General features: G+C 46.6%; 1 protein-coding gene across 2 annotated transcripts in view; it reads left to right on the forward strand.

Annotated features, from left to right (window-relative positions):
• Positions 1-20,179, forward strand: part of ZBTB7A (zinc finger and BTB domain containing 7A) — a 615,087-nt gene extending 594,908 nt beyond the window's left edge. For both annotated transcript variants that reach the window (XM_069767900.1, XM_069767897.1), the window contains exon 3: positions 19,777-20,179. In XM_069767900.1, coding sequence (XP_069624001.1) covers positions 19,777-20,125 — 349 coding nt within the window. In that variant the 3' untranslated portion in view covers positions 20,126-20,179. The remainder of the gene's footprint in view (positions 1-19,776) is intronic.
• The last annotated feature ends 1,720 nt before the right edge of the window (positions 20,180-21,899 follow it).

Genomic DNA, 21,899 nt, shown 5'->3' on the forward strand with positions numbered 1-21,899 from the left:
GCACGTAACATCAGGTCTCATAATAAGTATACCAATGACGCAGAGCGAAAAGCCGCCGATGCTGCACGTAAGCGTAAACAGCGTGCTAACAAGAGTACAGAGGATAGATGCAAGCGCCTGGACACCACGCCACTCTTGCTGTAAGTTGCATGCAATGTATACGGAATTTGTACTTCACTTGCAGCAGGTGCGGCACATGTGGTTTCTGCAGTTTTCGCCACAAAATCTCCACTTACCAGTGTTTTTGTTGTGGCTGCATTTAATGCAATTGCCGAAGCCGCGTTTGCTGCATTTACTGCAAGTTAACTCCAAGCTTCATCTACATTGCATGGCACTTGCTGTAAGTGTGTTGTAGGTCAGTTCTTTGGTGCCAAGTGTGGAAGTTGTATTGTTTTTAACATTACTTCTGCAAATATCAGAAACATGCAGATGTGAAAGAGGTCTGAGTATTAAGAAATAGGAATCAGTTAGTTAGGACCCATCAGTTCAAAGGCTACTGTGATGTGGTTGATGGGCATGCTTATATTAGCCCATCGGTGTACTATGAACGTTGATTTCTTAAATTTTACACTTCTGTAAAAATAAACACAAAAAATTTGGGTACACAAAAAGGCTTTTATTTCTGTTGTACCTATTAGAATTATTTAAAATGAAGGCTTAGCTAAGCCCAAGAGATGATTAAAAACGTTTCATACCAACCCATCAGATGTAAAATTACTGTGAAAATACCTGATGGGCACACAAGTATGCGCCAGTATGGGTACTAAGAGCCTTTCCACATAATAATGAAATATTTTAAAATGTCATAGAACATACCAATATACATAGTTATTGATACATATTATTTATTATTTACATTATTGCTCTTAAGCAAAGAACCGTTGTTGTGGCATTTGCCACAACACGCAAAGTTGTCGTCTGATGTCTTTCATCCCTCCCCTCATAAGCATGTTCATGGATCCTGTGTAACTGTACCTTAAATAACAAGAATTGTCAAGAGCTGGTGAGTGCAGCCATTTTTTGTTCTTTCTTACTATTATTTATTAATTGTATTATTTTTACATTTGAATAAATAAAGTATATATGGATTCTAGACTCCCGATTCTTTAGAATCGGGCTGCCATCTAGTAATAAATAATCACAAAAACAATTACCGTATATACTCAAGGAGGCTGCGGCACCGAAGATCAGCTGTCCGGGGAAAGGAGCGGGACGCCGGGAGCAGGTAAGTATGTCATATTTACCTTCCCTCGTTCCACACGCCGGGCGCCGCTCCATCTTCCCGGCGTCTCTCCGCACTGACTGTGCAGGTCAGAGGGCGCGATGACGCATATAGTGTGCGCGACGCCCTCTGCCTGATCAGTCAGTGCAGAGAGACGCCGGGAAGATGGCGCCGAGGAGCTGCAAGCAAGAGAGGTGAGTATGTGTTTTTTTATTTTTTTATTGCAGCAGCAGCAGCACAGATTTATGTGGAGCATCTATGGGGCAATGGTGCAGAGCGCTATATGGCAGAGCTATGGGGCAACGGTGCAGAGCACTATATGGCACAGCTGTGGGGCAATGGTGCAGAGCACTATATGGCAGAGCTATGGGGCAACAGTGCAGAGCACTGTATGGCACAGCTATGGGGCAACAGTTCAGAGCACTATATGGCACAGCTATGGGGCAACGGTGCAGAGCACTGTATATATGGCACAGCTTTATGTGGAGTATCTATCTGGGGCAACGGTGCAGAGCATTGTATATGGCACAGCTTATACTCGGGTCGGCTTATACTCGAGTATATACGGTATATGTTGAGAAATATTTATTACGAATTCCAATAAATAACATTTCACCATGGCATACCATGGGTTTAAATATAACAGTAAACAACAGTGCAATATTTTGCAACAGTATGCTGCCAAATTCAGTGAGATCGTTGTGGTTGCTTCTTGCTTACCAATTCAGAAATTCTTGGGGCAGTCTTTGCAAGGGCACAGCGAAGATCATTTTCCACAACAAGTCTACTTCGGTATTTAGACTTGATTACCAGCAATCTGGAAAACCCTATTTCGCAAAGATATGTTGTTGGAAAAGGAAGAAGAAGGCGCAGCACAGTCTCAGACAGAATAGGATATAACTGTAAACTCTTAATCCAGAATTTTGTCAGTGGCATTGTAGAGAAATCTGTTCTCGCTGCATCATTGTTAATTAGGTCGATGAATGTGTCCAGCATTCTGCCCCATGGTCTCCAGTATTGCCCCAGTGTGTCCAGCATTCTGCCCCATGGTCTCCAGTATTGCCCCAGTGTGTCCAGCATTCTGCCCCATGGTCTCCAGTATTGCCCCAGTGTGTCCAGCATTCTGCCCCATGGTCTCCAGTATTGCCCCAGTGTGTCCAGCAATCTACCCCATAGTCTCCTGTATTGCCCCAGTGTGTCCAGCAATCTGCCCCATGGTCTCCTGTATTGCCCCAGTGTGTCCAGCATTCTGCCCCATGGTCTCCAGTATTGCCCCAGTGTGTCCAGCAATCTGCCCCATAGTCTCCTGTATTGCCCCAGTGTGTCCAGCAATCTGCCCCATGGTCTCCAGTATTGCCCCAGTGTGTCCAGCATTCTGCCACATGGTCTCCTGTATTGCCCCAGTGTGTCCAGCAATCTGCCCCATGGTCTCCAGTATTGCCCCAGTGTGTCCAGCATTGCCCCCAGACAGTCAGAAATAAAGAAAAAAAAAAAAAAGTAAAATCCTCACCTCTCCCGTTCCTAGCGCAGGTCCGGTGCAGCCAGTCAGCGTCTCTCCGACTCTGCGACGCTCAGGACAGAGAGGCAGAGTGGCGCGCACAGTAGTGACGTCATCACGCCCTCTGCTCTGAGACGTCGCAGAGTCAGAGGACGCTGCAGCTGCCGGCGCCGCAGGAACCAGGAGAGGTGAGTATTAGAGCGGGGGTGGGGGCGGGGCCCGGGGGTGGGGGGAGCTGGCCCTGGTCGTGGCGGCGGACGGCGCCGCCCGAAGATTTAAAGGGCCTTTTTTTTTTTTTTTCTTCTTCTCCCGCAGCGCCGGCCACCCCCCGCATTGTGCCGCCCAGGGCGGACCGCCCCCCCCCCGCACCCCCCTTCCTACGCCACTGGTGGCGACCCCTGTGTTTTGGTCGTTCGACCCCCCTCGGGGTCGCGACCCCCAGGTTGAGAACCGCTGCGCCAAGGGATGATGTTGTGGAAGAGGTGGAGGATGAGGAGTCACCATTTCCATCAGCTTCTGGACAGTCAGCGCCACGTGGTTCCTCACAAAAGCGTAGGCAGGGGACACTTTGTGAGGAGGAGGATGAGGAGGAGTCAATGGAGGAGGAAGACATCCGTCCAGAAAAGGGAGTTACACAATTGTCCAATAGTCAGTGTGTACAGCGAGGGTGGGGTGATGAAGAGCGGGCAGAGATCACGCCTCAAGCAGGGGACAGCATTTCTTGGCCAGTTGGCAGTCTGCAGCACATGGTTGATTACATGCTGCAGTGCCTGAGAAACAACTGCCGCATCGCCCACATTCTTAACATGGCTGATTATTGGGTGTACACCCTCCTTGATCCTCGCTACCGGGACAACGTACAAAGCCTCATCACCCCGTTGAACCGGGAGCGTAAAATGCGGGAGTACCAAGACACACTGGTGAATTCCATCATCTTCTCCAGTCCAATTGAGAGCAGTGCTGCTAGTGCTTTACAAAGCAGCTCAGTGCGTCGAGGCAGTGGAGGAGGCTCTGCACAAAGAGGGAGCAGAAGCAGTGCCTCTGCCCAAGGCAAGACCAGTATGGCCCAACTGTGGCAGTTTTGTGTGCCCGCCACAAATGTCTACACCATCACCGGCGGCTCCAGTCAGCAGGAGGCAACGGTTCCGTCAGATGGTGACAGACTACATGTCTTGCCCTCTTACTTTACTTCCAGACGGCTCTTTCCCTTTCAAGTTTTGGGTCTCTAAGCTGGATACATGGCCAGAGCTAAGCCAGTATGCATTGGAGGTGCTGGCTTGCCCTGCGGCTAGTGTATTATCGGAAAGCGTCTTTAGTGCCGCAGGTGGTGTACTAACAGACCGTCGCATGCGACTATCCTCCGATAACGTTGACCGGCTTACTTTTCTGAAAATGAACCAGGCCTGGATCTCGCAGGAATTTGCCACTCCTCTTCCTGATTAAATAATTGGGTGTCTACAGTATCCAGGTCTCCTGTTGTGTTCATCTTTCTACCACCTGAACTGCTATTCCTGAGCTCCAACACCGCCAGTTGAGGCTCAGAAGTGCTGTCTGCACAGTCAAAACATACTCAGTGTTATTGGGTTTCAGTAACGTCAGCTGATCCCCAGCTGTGTAGCCGGCAATGTGTCCTGCGACCGCCACGCTGACACAACTGAAATTTAAGGGAACCTGTCCCCCCCTGGCGTTAGTTACTGAAAGAGCCACCTTGTGCAGCAGTAATGCTGCACAAGGAAAAGGTAGCTCTTTTAGTTTAGTTTCTTGCACACGCAGAACTTAACACTTATAAAATGTGTCCACTGATACCGTAAAACCGTCCCAGAGGTGGGACTTTCCTTCGTAATGGGACGCAGCACAGCCGTCATTCCTACCCCCTTGGTGCCGTGTGCCGCCTCCTCACCGTTGTTTGAATCTGTCCTGGAGCCTGCGCTGTTATGTTATCCCTTGGCCATGCACGCTTAGCACTGCCCGTCTTCTGACATAATTTGGTGTCAGGCTGGCTGCGCCTGTGTGGCCGCGCTGGCCGAGATCCCGCCTCACAGTGTCTTCTGATTTAATCACACTGCGTGCCTGGGATCCATGGGCATGCGCAGTGCATATCTTCACCTCAGGCTCTCACTCATCTCCCTCCGCCTTCTTCAGACTGTGCGCCGTCAGCTGATCCCTAATAGCATGCCACGGCCGTGACGCTGCACAGTCTGAAGAAGCCAGAAGAAGGGGAGTGAGAGGCGAGGATATGCACTGCGCATGCCCATGGATCCCAGGCCCGCAGTGGCATTACATTTGACGACACTGCGAGGTGGGTTCTCGGGCAGCATGGCCGCACAGGCGCTGCCAGCCTGACACCTAAATGATGTCAGAAGAAGGGCAGCGCTAAGTGTGCATGGCCAAGGGACAACATCACAGCGCAGGCTCCGGGACAGATTCAAACAACGGTGAGGAGGCAGTGCACGGCACCATGGGGGTAGGAATGACGGCTGTGCTGCGTCCCATTACGAAGGAAAGTCCCACCTCCGGGACGGTCTCACGGTATCAGGGGACACATTTTATAAGTGTTTAGTTCTGGGTTTGCAAGGAGCATAATTAAAAGAGCCACCTTTTCCTTTTGCATCCAGTGCTGCACAAGATGGCTCTTTCAGCTACAACCGCCTGGGGGGGGGGGGGTTAAAGGTTCCCTTTCAACTTGCTCCAATCAGGCTTCGGCCTACACTCTAATCCTCTGCTCCTCCTGCTGTCCCCTGGGCTTCAACACCGCTAGTTGCTGCCCGGAAGTGCTGTCTGCACAGTTAACAGTCTCTCCTCTGTTATTGGGGTTCAGTAACGCCAGTTGCTCCCCTGCTGTGTTGCGGCAATACCTCCAGCCTGCTCCTCCTGTTGTCCCTGGGCTTCAACACTGCTAGTTGCTGCCCGGAAGTGCTGTCTGCACAGCCAACAGTCTCTCCTCTGTTATTGGGGTTCAGTAACGCCAGTTGCTCCCCTGCTGTGTTGCGGCAATACCTCCAGTCTGCTCCTCCTGTCCCTTGGCTTCAACACTGCTAGTTGCTGCCCGGAAGTGCTGTCTGCACAGTCAACAGTCCCTCCTCTGTTATTGGGGTTCAGTAACGCCAGCTGCTCCCCTGCTGTGTTGCGGCAATACCTCCAGCCTGCTCCTCCTGCTGTCCCTGGGCTTCAACACCGCTAGTTTCAGCCCGGAAGTGCGGTCTGCACAGTCAACAGTCGCACCTCTGTTATTGGGGTTCAGCAACGCCAGCTGCTCCCCTGCTGTGTTGCGGCAATACATCCAGCCTGCTCCTCCTGCTGTCCCTGGGCTTCAACACCGCTAGTTGCTGCCCGGAAGTGCTGTCTGCACAGTCAACAGTCCCTCCTCTGTTATTGGGGTTCAGTAACGCCAGCTGCTCCCCTGCTGTGTTGCGGCAATACCTCCAGCCTGCTCCTCCTGCTGTCCCTGGGCTTCAACTCCGCTAGTTGCTGCCCGGAAGTGCTGTCTGCACAGTCAACAGTTGCTCCTCTGTTATTGGGGTTCAGCAACGCCAGCTGCTCCCCTGCTGTGTTGCGGCAATACCTCCAGCCTGCTCCTGCTGTCCCTGGGCTTCAACACCGCTAGTTGCTGCCCGGAAGTGCTGTCTGCACAGTCAACAGTCCCTCCTCTGTTATTGGGGTTCAGTAACACCAGCTGCTCCCCAGCTGTGTAGCCGGCAACGTGTCCTGCGACCGCAACGCTGACACAACAACTGAAATTAAAGGGAACCTGCCCCCCCCCCTAGGCGTTTGTTACTGAAAGAGCCACCTTGTGCAGCAGTAATGTTGCACAAGGAAAAGGTAGCTCTTTTAGTTTAGCTCCTTGCACACACAGAACTTAACACTTATAAAATGTGCCCACTGATACCGAAAAACCGTCCCGGAGGTGGGACTTTGCTTCGTGGTAGGGCACAGCACAGACGTTATTCCTACCCCCTTGGCAGCGTGCGCCGCTTCCTCAGCGTTGTTGGAATCTGTCACCGAGCCGGCGCTGTTATGTTCAAACTTGGCCATGCGCTGTTTGCACTGCCCGTCTTCTGACATCATTTGGTGTTAGGTGGACTGGGCCTGTGCGGTCGCGCTGCCCATGATCCCACCTCGCTGTGTCGTCTAATGTAATCCCACTGCGGGCCTGGGATCCATGGGCATGCGCAGTGCATATCCTCGCCTCACACTCCCCTCCTTCCGACTTCTTCAAAATGTGCGGCGTCAGCTGATCCCTAATAGCATGCCACGGCCGTGACGCCGCACAGTCTGAAAGAAGCCGGAAGGAGGGGAGTGTGAGGCGAGGATATGCACTGCTCATGCCCATGGATCCCAGGCCCGCAGTGGGATTAAATTAGACGACACAGCGAGGTGGGATCACGGGCAGCGCGACCGCACAGGCACAGCCCACCTGACACCAAGTGATGTCAGAAGACGGGCAGCGCTAACTGTGCATGACCAAGGTTGAGCATAACAGCGCCGGCTCGGTGACAGATTCCAACAACGCTGAGGATGCGGCGCACGCTGCCAAGGGGGGTAGGAATAACGTCGGTGCTGCGCCCCACCATGAAGAAAGTCCTAACTCCGGGATGATTTCACGGTATCAGGGGACAGTGTTTAGTTCCGCGTTTGCAAGGAACATAATTAAAAAAGCCACCTTTTCCTTTTGCAGCATTTGTGATGCACAATTTGGTTCTTTCAGCAACAAACGCCTGGGGGGGGGGGTTAAAGGTTAATAAATAATAATCTTTATTTTTATATAGCGCTAACATATTCCGCAGCGCTTTACAGTTTGCACACATTATCATTCAACTTTCAACTTGCTCAAAGTAGGCTTCGGCCTACACTCTGCTCCTCCTGCAGACTCTAACACCGCCAGTTGGTGCCCGGAAGTGCTGGCTGCACAGAGAAAAACACCCGCCAATGTGTCAGTGGGGTTCAGCAATGCCAGCTGTTCCCCTGCTGTGTAGCCGGCAACATGTCCTGCAAACGCCATGCAGACACAAAGCTGCCGCCAGTGCAGGCTTCGGCCTACATACTGCTCCTCCTGCTGACCCTGGGCTCTAACACCGCCAGTTGGTGCCCGGAAGTGCTGGCTGCACAGAGAAAAACACCCGCCAATGTGTCAGTGGGGTTCAGCAACGCCAGCTGTTCCCCTGCTGTGTAGCCGGCATCGTGTCCTGCAAACGCCACGCAGACACAACAGACCTAAAGCTGCCTCCAGTGCAGGCTTCGGCCTACACTCTGCTCCCTCTGCTCCTCCTGCTGACCCTGGGCTCTAACACCGCCAGTTGGTGCCCGGAAGTGCTAGCTGCACAGAGGAAAACACCCGCCAATGTGTCAGTGGGGTTCAGCAACGCCAGCTGTTCCCTGTTGTGAATTCTGTGGCAGAGCTCCCTCCTGTGGTCACAAGTCGTACTTCGGCTGGTTCTCTCTGTGAGCTTCCGTTGGTGGAGGAAAGTGGTACTGCGGCTTCTGAGTTTCCTTCCTCAGGTGAAGTGGTGAGGTCGTTAGGTGTTTCTCTATTTAACTCCACCCAGTGCTTTGATCCTGGCCTCCAGTCAATGTTCTAGTGTTGGACCTGTTTCCTCCTGGATCGTTCCTGTGGCTTGCTGCTCTGCATAGCTAAGTTCCTCTTTGCTATTTGTTTGCTGTTTTTTTCTGTCCAGCTTGTCAATTTGTTTTTTTGTGCTTGCTGGTATCTCTGGGACGCAGAGGGTGTACCTCCGTGCCGTTAGTTCGGTACGGAGGGTCTTTTTGCCCCCTTTGCGTGGTTTTTGAAGGGTTTTGTGTTGACCGCAAAGTTACCTTTCCTATCCTCGCTCTGTTCAGAAAGTTGGGCCTCACTTTGCTAAATCTATTTCATCTCTACGTTTGTCTCTTCATCTTTACTCACAGTCATTATATGTGGGGGCTGCCTTTTCCTTTGGGGTATTTCTCTGAGGCAAGGTAGGCTTATTTTCTATCTTCAGGCTAGCTAGTTTCTCAGGCCGTGCCGAGTTGCATAGGCAGCGTTAGGCGCAATCCACGATTGCCTCTAGTGTGGTTTGTTAGGATCAGGGATTGCGGTCAACAGAGTTCCCACGCTTCAGAGCTCGTTCTCGTTTTTTGGGTTATTGTCAGGTCACTGTATGTGCGCTGACCTCTATGTCCATTGTGGTTCTGAATTATCTTTCATAACAGTTCCCCTGCTGTGTAGCCGGCATCGTGTCCTGCAAACGCCACGCAGACACAACAGACCTAAAGCTGCCTCCAGTGCAGGCTTCGGCCTACACTCTGCTCCCTCTGCTCCTCCTGCTGACCCTGGGCTCTAACACCACCAGTTGGTGCCCGGAAGTGCTAGCTGCACAGAGAAAAACACCCGCCAATGTGTCTGGGGTTCAGCAACGCCAGCTGTTCCCCTGCTGTGTACCCGGCATTGTGTCCTGCAAATGCCACGCAGACACAATAGACCTAAAGCTGCCTCCAGTGCAGGCTTCGGCCTACACTCTGCTCCCTCTGCTCCTCCTGCTGATCCTGGGCTCTAACACCGCCAGTTGGTGCCTGGAAGTGCTAGCTGCACAGAGAGAAACACCAGCCAATGTGTCAGTGGGGTTCAGCAACGCCAGCTATTCCCCTGCTGTGTAGCCGGCATCGTGTCCTGCAAACGCCACGCAGACACAACAACTGAAATTAAAAGGAACCTGTCCCCCCCCCAGGCATTTGTATGTATAACAGCCACCTTGTACAGCAGTAATGCTGCATTTGTACAAGGTGGCTCATTAAGTTATTCTCCTTGCACACGTCGAACTCAACACGTATAAAATGTGTTCCCCGAGACCATTAAACCGTCCCTGAGGTGTGACTTTCCTTTGTAATGACACGCAGCAACCCCCTTGGTAGCGCTGCCCTTCTTCTGACATCGTTGGTTGGCTGGCTGCGCCTCTGCGGCCGCTCTGCCCGACACAATGCCCCTCGGTGTCTTATTTATTTTGACTGCGAGGGTGTGATTGATGGGCATGAGCAGTGCATATCTTTGACTGTCACTCATCTCCTTCTGCCTTCTTCAGACTGTGCGGCTTCATGGCCGTGGCATGCGATAATGGATCAGCTGACGCCGCACAGTCTGAAGCAGGTGTAAGGACATGAGTGAGAGGCGAACATATTTACTGCGCAAGGCTATGAATCCCAGCCCCGCAGTGTGAATAAATGAAAAGACTCTACGGGGCTGGGATTCATGTGCATCGCGAACCACACCGGCCGACATCAAATGATGTCAGGGATAACACAACAGCGCAGACTCCTGTACAGCAAAATGCGACACTCTGTGCTGGCTGCACAGAGAAAAACACCAGCCAATGTGTCAGTGGGGTTCAGCAACGCTAGCTGTTCCCCTACTGTGTAGCCGGCAACGTGTCCTGCAAACGCCACGTAGACACAAAACTGCCTCCGCTAGTTGGGGCTCTAAGAAGATAATCTTGAATAGGTCCCCATCCGGGTTCCAGTACCATCAGCTGGTTCTCGGCAGTGTCTTTTGCTCTTGTACCTTCTGCTCCCCATCCTGGTTCCAGTACCGTCAGCTGGTTCCGGGCAGAGCCTTTGCCTTAGGTGCCTCCTTCTGGGTATCCGAGTTCCACCAACGTCAGGTGGTCCTTGGTAGTGCTTTCAGGCATGGGTACCTCCTGTTTAGTAACCTGGTTCCAGTAACGTCATCTGGTCCTCGGTAGTTCCATTGGCTCTTGGACCTTCGGCTACCCATCCGGGTTCCAGTACCGTCAGCTGGTTCTCGGCAGTGTCTTTTGCTCTTGTACCTTCTGCTCCCCATCCTGGTTCCAGTACCGTCAGCTAGTTCCGGGCAGAGCCTTTGGCTTAGGTGCCTCCTTCTGGGTATCCGAGTTCCACCAACCTCAGGTGGTCCTTGGTAGTGCTTTCTGGCACGGGTACCTCCTGCTTAGTAACCGGGTTCCAGTAACGTCAGCTGGTCCTCGGTTGTTCCATTGGCTCTTCTACCTTCGGGTAGCCATCGGAGTTCCAGTTCCATCAGCTGGTTCTCGGCATTTTCTCAGCCTTCTTGTACCTTCTGCTACATTTCCAAGTTCAAAACCCTAAAGACGACGACCCGGAAGACCACCCCTAAGATGACGACAACACCAGAGATGACAACCACTGAGATGACGACAACCCTGGAGACGATGACCCTGAAGACCACCCCGATGACGACGACGACGACCCCGGAGACGACGACCCTGGAGACGACGACATGGAAGACCGAGAAGCAGAAGAACAAGAGGCTGCAGAACAAAGAGCAGAATAACATTAAGCATAACACTAAATATCAGAGCAAAAGATATTATCTAAATTATAAGCAGAAGAAGACTAAGCAGTGTATGGGGGTGAGTCCGTTCCTCCTCGTGGTGCCCCTGGATAAAGCCTGATGCTGCAGGCCAAACTGAACGCGGACAAATGTAACTCTTTTGTGACAGGCAGAACGGAAGGTGTAATCTTCAAACCTTTATAGATAACAACTACAGGAATGCCTGTCACAAATAAGAATATGATGAAGAAGTAGAATATGAAGAAGAATAATAGTTGAATAAAAAGAATATGAAGAATGTAACAAAAAAAATAATAGGTAGAAGATGAAGAAGAAGATGAATAAGGTGAAGAAGAAGTTGATGTCAAAGATGCTGCTGATGATGATGAAGAAGAAAGTGTGGGAGAAGTTAAAAAAAAAGGTGAAGGGCGTGGAAGTAGTGAAACATCAATATCTGACAAAATAAAAAAAATCTTAACATAGTCAATATCTTTGTAACTCCGAACGTCTTAAAAAAAAATAAAATTCCTGCTATTCTATTTGATTGGGCTAAACCTCTATGCCTTTAATGTGTCCACCACCTCCTCCAATACATCCTACATTATTCTTAGTTGTTTTCCTTCATGTAGAATGAACCTACAAGGAAAGAAAGGGTTTATTTTAATTCCGATATTTTCGTCCCATTGACTTGCATTGGTATCGGGTATCGGTATCGGCGAGATCCGATATTTTGCCGATATCGGCCGATCCAATCCGATACCGATACTTTCCGATATCGGAAGGTATCGCTCAACACTATTCTTCACTCTTCCTACAATACACCACTCTTCCCGGAATGCACAAGGAATATGCAAACTCTATCATAGCTTCATTTCCTTGTATGACTATTTCCTTCATTGTATGGTTTAGAGCGATACAATTATTATAAGCATAGAAGACTGGGAATTTTGATGTAAATTTACCAAGCAATATTTTTCTCCTTGTCACTACAACTACGGTGATACCAATCTTGTATAGTATTTTTTTCTTTCATTTAAGTGATGAAGAAATACGTAAACTTGTCTAAAAAAAACAAACAAACTCCAAAACCCATAATACTTTAATTTTTGCCTCAATGGAGTGTTTGTTTTTTGAGAAGCACAAAGTTCAAAGGTCGGCTTGAAAAATCCTCAGCACATAAAGTAAAAGCCTCTGCTTGGCTTGAGATGCAGACAACACTTTTGCCTTAATAATAATAATAATAATCTTTATATTTATATAGTGCTAACATATTCCGCAGCGCTTTACAGTTTGCACACATTATCATCACTGTCCCCGATGGGGCTCACAATCTAAATTCCCTATCAGTATATGTCTTTGGAATGTGGGAGGAAACTGGAGAACCTGAAGGAAACCCACGCAAACACGGAGAGAACAAACAAACTCTTTGCAGATGTTGTCCAGGCTGGGGCTTGATCCCAGGACTCCAGCGCTGCAAGGCTGCGCCACTGCGCCACCCTGCCGCCTTGATACAATATTTTTAACTAGAAGACACAAAAGAGAATAGTAAAACCAAAAACACTCAGTTTGAAAAAATGTTGCAGTAATCCGCAAGTGCTAGTAAAAGATGTAAAAAACAGGGCATTTGGTTGATACGTTTTTTGCAAAAAATGTATACTAAGCTGCTCTACCAATCTTCACGGTATACCCTTATCAGAGCAGTCCTAACTAATGTATGCAATCCCTATCTGATGTATTTAAAAACCTGATCATCTGTATATAACCTGTGTGAACAGGGTTCAGAGAGGAAAAATCCATGTGTGCATACAGGGTAGAACAGCTTTTGTGCAGATAGCCCAAGAGGAGTGGTGGAACTCCCCAGTCTTGTAGACACAAGAGAACAATTATGGAAACAGGAACACATGGGCTACTTGCACAGTGAACAAGTCTGTATGATCATGTTCACACACCACCAAGAAACCTGAAGACACAAAAGAGAATAGTAAAACCAAAAACACTCAGTTTGAAAAAATGTTGCAGTAATCCGCAAGTGCTAGTAAAAGATGTAAAAAACAGGGTATTTGGTTGATACGTTTTTTGCAAAAAATGTATACTAAGCTGCTCTACCAATCTTCACGGTATACCCTTATCAGAGCAGTCCTAACTAATGTATGCAATCCCTATCTGATGTATTTAAAAACCTGATCATCTGTATATAACCTGTGTGAACAGGGTTCAGAGAGGAAAAATCCATGTGTGCATACAGGGTAGAACAGCTTTTGTGCAGATAGCCCAAGAGGAGTGGTGGAACTCCCCAGTCTTGTAGACACAAGAGAACAATTATGGAAACAGGAACATTTTTTCAAACTGAGTGTTTTTGGTTTTACTATTCTCTTTTGTGTCTTCAGGTTTCTTGGTGGTGTGTGAACATGATCATACAGACTTGTTCACTGTGCAAGTAGCCCATGTGTTCCTGTTTCCAATATTTTTAACTAGCTATTGAACCCGTTCTACGCCCGGGTGGCGAGCATTTATATTGGTATATGGTCTCCATCATGTGCTGCTGCCATCCTGCTCCCGTTCTGTCATGTGCTGCTCCCATCCTGCGCCCGTTCTGTAATGTGCTGCTGCCATCCTGCGCCCGTTCTGTCATGTGCTGCTCCCATCCTGCGCCCCCGTTCTGTCATGCGCTGCTGCCATCCTGCGCCCGTTCTGTCATGTGCTGCTCCCATCCTGCTGCCATCCTGCGCCTGTTCTGTCATGCGCTGCTGCCATCCTGCGCCCGTTCTGTCATGTGCTGCTCCCATCCTGCTGCCATCCTGCGCCCGTTGTCATGCGCTGCTGCCATCCTGCGCCCGTTCTGTCATGCGCTGCTGCCATCCTTCGCCCGTTCTGTCATGTGCTGCTGCCATCCTGCGCCCGTTCTGTCATGTGCTGCTCCCATCCTGTTGCCATCCTGCGCCCGTTATGTCATGCGCTGCTGCCATCCTGCGCCCGTTCTGTCATGCGCTGCTGCCATCCTGCGCCCGTTCTGTCATGTGCTGCTGCCATCCTGCGCCCGTTCTGTCATGGGCTGCTGCCATCCTGCGCCCGTTCTGTCATGTGCTGCTCCCATCCTGCGCCACTATTGTATTGTATGCCCCCGTATGCTGCTGCCATATAAAAAAAAAAATACCGGCAGCAGGAATCGGCGCCATTTTCTTGAAGACACACCTGCAGTGGAGCCGGAGTGTGTCTTCAAGAAAATGGCGCCGGAAAGCGCGGACTGCGCAGGCGCCGATTCCGGCAGCAGGAATCGGCGCCTGCGCAGTCCGCGCTTTCCGGCGCCATTTTCTTTAACACACACTCCGGCTACTCTGCTGTGACTGGACTCTGTCACAGCAGAGGAGCCGGAGACGGAGCCGCACGCAGCGCTGGAACGGAGGACAGGTGAATATACTTACCCTCCCTCCTGGCGCGTCCACGGTCCCTGACTCTCCGGTGGAGATCGCGGTATGCGTTCAGTGTGAACGCACACCGCGATCTCCCGGGAGCGTCGCTCTGTGAGGCCCAGACTGCGCCGGCGCTTGCGCCGGCGCAGTCTATAGAGGCTTCGGACAGAGTGACGCTCCCAGCGTTATATTATAGATGTACCTGGAACCTTTTAAGCTGTACTAATAAATTTATGAAGTTTTATATTCAAACAGCTGGACACCTTCGTTTGCTTTGTTTTTTAAGTGGTGATGTTTTTATTGATGCCATTTTGTGGTAGAGGCGATGTTTTGATAATTTCTAATTCCATTTTTTTAACCCCTTTACCCCCAAGGGTGGTTTGCACGTTATGGACCGGGCCAATTTTTACAATTCTGACCACTGTCCCTTTATGAGGTTATAACTCTGGAACGCTTCAACGGATCCCGGTGATTCTGACATTGTTTTCTCATTACATATTTTACTTCATCATAGTGGTAAAATTTCTTTGATATTACCTGCGTTTATTTGTGAAAAAAATGGAAATATGGCGAAAATTTTGAAAATTTCACAATTTTCCAACTTTGAATTTTTATGCAATTAAATCACAGAAATGTCATACAAAATACTTAATAAGTAACATTTCCCACATGTCTACTTTACATCAGCACAATTTTGGAACCAAAATTTTTTTTTGTTAGGGAGTTATAAGGGTTAAAAGTTGACCAGCAATTTCTCATTTTTACAACACCATTTTATTTTAAGGACCACATCTCATTTGAAGTCATTTTGAGGGGTCTATATGATAGAAAATAACCAAGTGTGACACCATTCTAAAAACTGCACCCCTCAAGGTTCTCAAAACCACATTCAAGAAGTTTATTAACCCTTCAGGTGTTTCACAGAAATTTTTGGAATGTTTAAATAAAAATTAACATTTAACTTTTTTTCACAAAAAATTTACTTCAGCTCCAATTTGTTTTATTTTACCAAGGGTTACAGGAGAAAATGGACCCCAAACCTTGTTGTACAATTTTTCCTGAGTACGCGGATACCCCATAAGTGGAGGTAAACCACTGTTTGGGTGCCTGACAGAGCTTGGAAACGAAGGAGCGCCATTTGACTTTTTAATGCAAAATTGACTGGAATTGAGAAGGGACGCCATGTTGCGTTTGAAGAGCCACTGATGTGCCTAAATATTGAAACCCCCCACAAATGACACCATTTTTGAAAGTAGACCCCCTAAGGAACTTATCTAGAGGTGTGGTGAGCACTTTGACCCACCAAGTGCTTCACAGAAGTTTATAATGCAGAACGGTAAAAATAAAAAATCATTTTTTTTTCACAAAAATTATCTTTTCGCCCCCAATTTTTTATTTTCCCAATGGTAAGAGAAGAAATTGGAACCAAAAGGTTGTTGTACAATTTGTCCTGAGTACGCTGATACCCCATATGTGGGGGTAAACCACTGTTTGGGCGCATGGGAGAGCTCGGAAGGGAAGGAGCGCCGTTTGACTTTTCAATGCAAAATTGACAGGAATTGAGATGGGACGCCATGTTGCGTTTGGAGAGCCACTGATGTGCCTAAACATTGAAACCCCCACAAGTGACACCATTTTGGAAAGTAGACCCCCTAAGGAACTTATCTAGATGTGTAGTGAGCACTTTGACCCACCAAGAGCTTCACAGAAGTTTATAATGCAGAGCCGTAAAAATAAAACAAAATTTTTTTCCCACAAAAATTATTTTTTAGCCCCCAGTTTGACCTGAGTGCGCTGATACCCCATATGTGGGGGGGAACCACCGTTTGGGCGCCTGGGAGGGCTCGGAAGGGAAGGAGCGCCATTTGGAATGCAGACTTAGATGGAATGGTCTGCAGGCATCACATTGCGTTTGCAGAGCCCCTAATGTACCTAAACAGTAGAAACCCCCACAAGTGACCCCATATCATATTGGAAACTAGACCCCCCAAGGAACTTATCTAGATGTGTTGTGAGAACTTTGAGCCCCCAAGTGTTTCACTACAGTTTCTAACGCAGAGCCTTGAAAATAAAAAAAAAATTCCCCCCAAAATGATTTTTTAGCCCCCAGTTTTGTATTTTCTCGAGGTTAACAGGAGAAATTGGACCACAAAAGTTGTTGTCCAATTTGTCCTGAGTGCGCTGATGCCCCATATGTGGGGGGAAACCACCGTTTGGGCGCATGGGAGGGCTCGGAAGGGAAGGAGCGCCATTTGGAATGCAGACTTAGATGGAATGGTCTGCAGGCGTCACATTGCGTTTGCAGAGCCCCTAATGTACCTAAATAGTAGAAACCCCCCACAAGTGACCCCATATTGTAAACTAGACCCCCCACGAACTGATCTAGACGTGTTGTGAGAACTTTGAGCCCCCAAGTGTTTCACTACAGTTTATAACGCAGAGCCGTGAAAATAAAAAAACTTTTTTTTCCCACAAAAAATATTTTTTAGCCCCCAGTTTTGTATTTTTCCAAGGGTAACTGGAGAAATTGGACCCCAAAAGTTGTTGTCCAATTTGTCCTGAGTACGCTGATACCCCATATGTTGGGGTAAACTCCTGTTTGGGCACACGGGAGAGCTCGGAAGGGAAGAAGCACTGTTTTACTTTTTCAACGCAGAATTGGCTGGAATTGAGATCGGACGCCATGTCGCGTTTGGAGAGCCCCTGATGTGCTTAAATAGTGGAAACCCCCAATTATAACTGAAACCCTAATCCAAACACACCCCTAACCCTAATTCCAACGGTAACCCTAACCACACCTCTAACCCAGACACACCCCTAACCCTAATCCCAACCCTATTCCCAACCGCAAATGTAATCCAAACCCTAACCCTAACTTTAGCCCCAACCCTAACTGTAGCCTTAACCCTAACTGTAGCCTTCACCCTAGCCCTAACCCTAACCCTAGCCCTAACCCTAATGGGAAAATGGAAATAAATACATTTTTTTAATTTTTTTATTTTTCCCTAACTAAGGGGGTGATGAAAGGGAGTTTGATTTACTTTTATAGCGAGTTTTTTAGCGGATTTTTATGACTGGCAGCCGTCACACACTGAAAGACGCTTTTTATTGCAAAAAATATTTTTTGCGTTACCACATTTTGAGAGTTAAATTTTTTCCATATTTTGATCCACAGAGTCATGTGAGGTCTTGTTTTTTGCGGGACGAGTTGACATTTTTATTGGTAACATTTTCGGGCACGTGACATTTTTTGATCGCTTTTTATTCCGATTTTTGTGAGGAAGAATGACCAAAAACCAGCTATTCATGAATTTCTTTTGGGGGAGGTGTTTATACCATTCCGCATTTGGTAAAATTGATAAAGCAGTTTTATTCTTCGGGTCAGTACGATTACAGCGACACCTCATTTATATCATTTTTTTAATGTTTTTGCGCTTTTATACGATAAAAACTATTTTACTGAAAAAATAATTATTTTTGCATCACTTTATTCTGAGGACTATAACTTTTATTTTTTTGCTGATGTTGCTGTATAGCGGCTCGTTTTTTGCGGGACAAGATGACGTTTTCAGCGGTACCATGGTTATTTATATCTGTCTTTTTGATTGTGTGTTCTTCCACTTTTGGTTCGGCGGTATGATAATAAAGCGTTGTTTTTTGCCTCGTTTTTTTTTTTTCTTACGGTGTTTACTGAAGGGGTTAACTAGTGGGACAGTTTTATAGGTCGGGTCGTTACGGACACGGCGATACTAAATATGTGTACTTTTATTGTTTTGTTTTTTTTATTTAGATAAAGAAATGTATTTATGAGAATAATATATATATTTTTTTCATTATTTAGGTTTTATTTTTTTTTTTTTACACACTTGTAAAAAAATGTTTTAACTTTTTTACTTTGTCCCAGGGAAGGACAATACAGATCGGTGATCTGCCAGTTTGCACAGCACTCTGACAGATCACCGATCTGTCAAAGAGCGCTGCAGCGTTACCAAGTGCTTGCTCTGAGCAGGCACTTGGTAAGGCACCTCCCTCCCTACAGGACCCGGATCCATGGCCGTCTTGGATCTGGGACTTGCTGCAGGGAGGAAGGTAGGAGACCCCCGGAGCAACGCGATCACATCGCGTTGCTGCGGGGGTCTCAGGGAAGCACGCAGGGAGCCCCCTCCCTGCGCGATGCTTCCCTGCACCGCCGGCACATCGCGATCATGTTTGATCGCGGTGTGCCGGGGGTGGTCCGTGACCGCTCCTGGCACATAGTGCCGGATGTCAGCTGCGATAAGCAGCTGACACACGGCCGCGATCGGCCGCGCTCCCCCCGTGAGCGCGGCCGATCGCCTATGACGTACTATTCCGTCCTTGGGAGTAGGGCCCACCCCACATGGACGGAATAGTACATCTAATGGCAGAAAGGGGTTAAAATTGTTTCTGTTACTGAAATAACGCAATTCCAGCATTTCTTTACTGTTATGACATTTACTGATTGAGTCAATTTTATATTTTCATTGGTCTTTTACGGACACGTCAATACCAAATATGTTTGTTTTCATTTCTTTATTTTATCTTTTTTTATCAGGGAAAATGGTGAATGAATCACATTTTAACATTTTTTTTCTCTCTTTCTAAAAACTTTCTGTACCTTATTTTTTAGCCGCAATAAGATGATTGTGCAATTGTTCGATCACTTATACTATATACTGCAACAACACAGTATTGCAGTATATGGTGATAAACATAGACTCCTATGAACACCAGCCATAGGCCTCCACTGCGGGAGGAGGAGCCATTTGGTGAGCGGAATGGCTGGGTTTAGTCTGAATAATGTTTTCGGGAGTTGGACAGAAATTTTGACATAAAGTTGAAACCACAGGTGTGTAATCTTTAGTGTATGTAAACTTTTGACTTTGCAGTAAGTAATAAATATACCTTAAAACGTTCTCTCTCTCTCTCTCTCTCGTTATTCTGGTATTTGGCAAGTATTAATCATTCTGGTAATCCTAATTGACCTAAAATGGGAAAGGTTTATTCTGATTTCATATCATGCAGATGTGTTTTTTTATATAGTGTGTTTAAAATTCTGGTTTCAACTGTAATTGCTCAATGACAAGATAAAACTAAAACAAGCTTTAAAAATGATAAAAAATTATATGTACCCCATGCGTCTGATAAAATATATATTGTATGTAATACTAAAAATATAAAAAAAGATATTTGGTCATTTAGGCCAAATTAGGTCCTTTCCTCGAGGCGTTACAAATTCTGCTTCTTACTAATAAGACTGTGTGGTTCATGGACTTTTGAATATTCTATAGTTTATTCATTTCTAATTATATTACTTTCTGTTTTCCTAAAGGCAGGACAAGCTAAAGGTCCACATCCGGAAGCACACAGGAGAGAAGCCTTATCTTTGCCAGCAGTGCGGTGCAACTTTTGCTCATAACTACGACCTGAAAAATCACTCTCGAGTACACACAGGGCTGCGTCCTTACCAATGCCAAGCATGCCACAAAACCTTTGTACGTTCTGACCATCTTCACAGACACCTAAAGAAGGATGGCTGCAATGGGATCCCCTCTCGCAGAGGACGTAAGCCCAGGGTTCGAGAAGTGATTGCGCCACCTCCTCCACCTCCAGAGAATGGCAATAGTCTGAAAGAAATTCTGGCTGGGTGTCCAGTTATGAGGGCTGGAAGCACTTCTTAAAGAAAACCAAAAAAACAAACTAGAAATTTCTCTAAATCAAAAAAAAAAAAAAAAAAAAAAATATATATATATATATATATATATATATATATATATATATATATATATATATATATAAATATATATGTGGTTTACTTATTATCACTATCCTCATGAGAAGGATGGGACTTGAGAGTGTATGCTCAGCACAGGGGACCAGGGAGAGGAACTGTGTTCTCCTGGGATTGTGGGAGGTGGAGAATGCTTGAAATGAAAAATGAATGAAAATGAAAGGCTATGAGTAAAGCAAAAAGGCTTGTTAAATAGCCGAGTGGGTTGCACTATTCAGATACTTGCTATACACAGCAGCTACACTGAAATCTGACAAAGTAGTTAATAGTGTCATACACATTACAGCCCACGTTTCCTGCAGCTGTGTGCTTAGTTATCCAGAATGTTTGTCAATGTAACTAAATAAGCGATACTGGCAGAATTTAGAGTGTTATATAAAATAGAAAGAAAATTTGAATTTCATGTACACATTAGAGTTAATTTTCCAAAACAAAATGTACACTAGTTGAGTTGTTGATTTATTATTGATAGTAGTAACTAAAGCCGAGAAGCCTTTGTAACCATGCACTTTTTACTGAAATCAGTACGTACTATTTCCCTTTTGATTGTGTAGATACATACGATGCTCTAACTGTATATATTAGAGAGTAGGCTACCAATAGTACATTAGAAAAAGACTGTTAGAACACAACAACTACTTCCAGTGAAATAAAGTGTGTGAATACATATCGATTGGATAATCAAAGCTCAATTGCCAAAAGGCATCTATGGATATCCCTTAAAACCCAGATCACACTGTTATCTAAAGTAGCTTTAGGCTTGATGTACACAATTCGACAATCGTCCTGTATCAAAGAAAGGCCTATCTAAGACTCAGCCAAAAATACTGCAAATCTGAGTTTACAAGACACATATTTAGTGCAAGCTTATGAAGCTGTAATGTTATTTTTTTAGGAAATGTCAGCTTACAAAAGACCCAAGAGGTCAGAAACCAAAAACATTTTTAACAAAGATAGGTTAATTTATTTTTTCTTTTCATTCACATCTGTTGTTTACCTTGGAATTTCTGCTGCCTACCGCAGAACATAGTCACTGTACAGTTAGTGCACAGATGTGTACATTTATTTTATAATAATCTTGTGAGGATAGGTCTCCTAAAAATGTGTCTATATATGAATCTCTGGTGACCACATAGAATAGTAGATCTATTAGTTTCTACAAAAGGTATTTTATTATTTAATTCAAAATGAAAAAAAAACAGTCGAAGTCAGTATTATAAATTTTGAATTTCAGTTTAGAAACTCCTATTAATAATTAGTTCTGTGCAGGTGAGAGAAAAAGATGTCTGGTATTCAGAATAGTGGGTATTGCTTGTACCCAAGGTTGCAAACCTTTTTCATAAATTGACGTTTAGGGTTTAAGTGGATCTCAGAAGATACTCACATGATCACGATTCCCCTGTATTCTTTGTACTGGTGGAAAATCCAGTGACTGTATGCAACTTACATATTTATGGTCACCTGTCTTATTGTGCCCTGCTCATCTCTCAATTCTGTTCTATTGAGGGAAGCTGGGAGAGCTTGATTTCATGTGTACGATTTGCATGCATGCAGTCATGTCATCACCCACTCAAAAAAGAGAATATAAGGGAATCGTCACAATTCATTAGTCTGCAGTCACATGGAGTAACTGTACACTTTTCTCCTGAGACCGGATATCACCT

This window comes from Ranitomeya imitator, chromosome 1, assembly GCF_032444005.1.
Source record: "Ranitomeya imitator isolate aRanImi1 chromosome 1, aRanImi1.pri, whole genome shotgun sequence".
NCBI classification, from domain to species: Eukaryota; Metazoa; Chordata; class Amphibia; order Anura; family Dendrobatidae; genus Ranitomeya; species Ranitomeya imitator.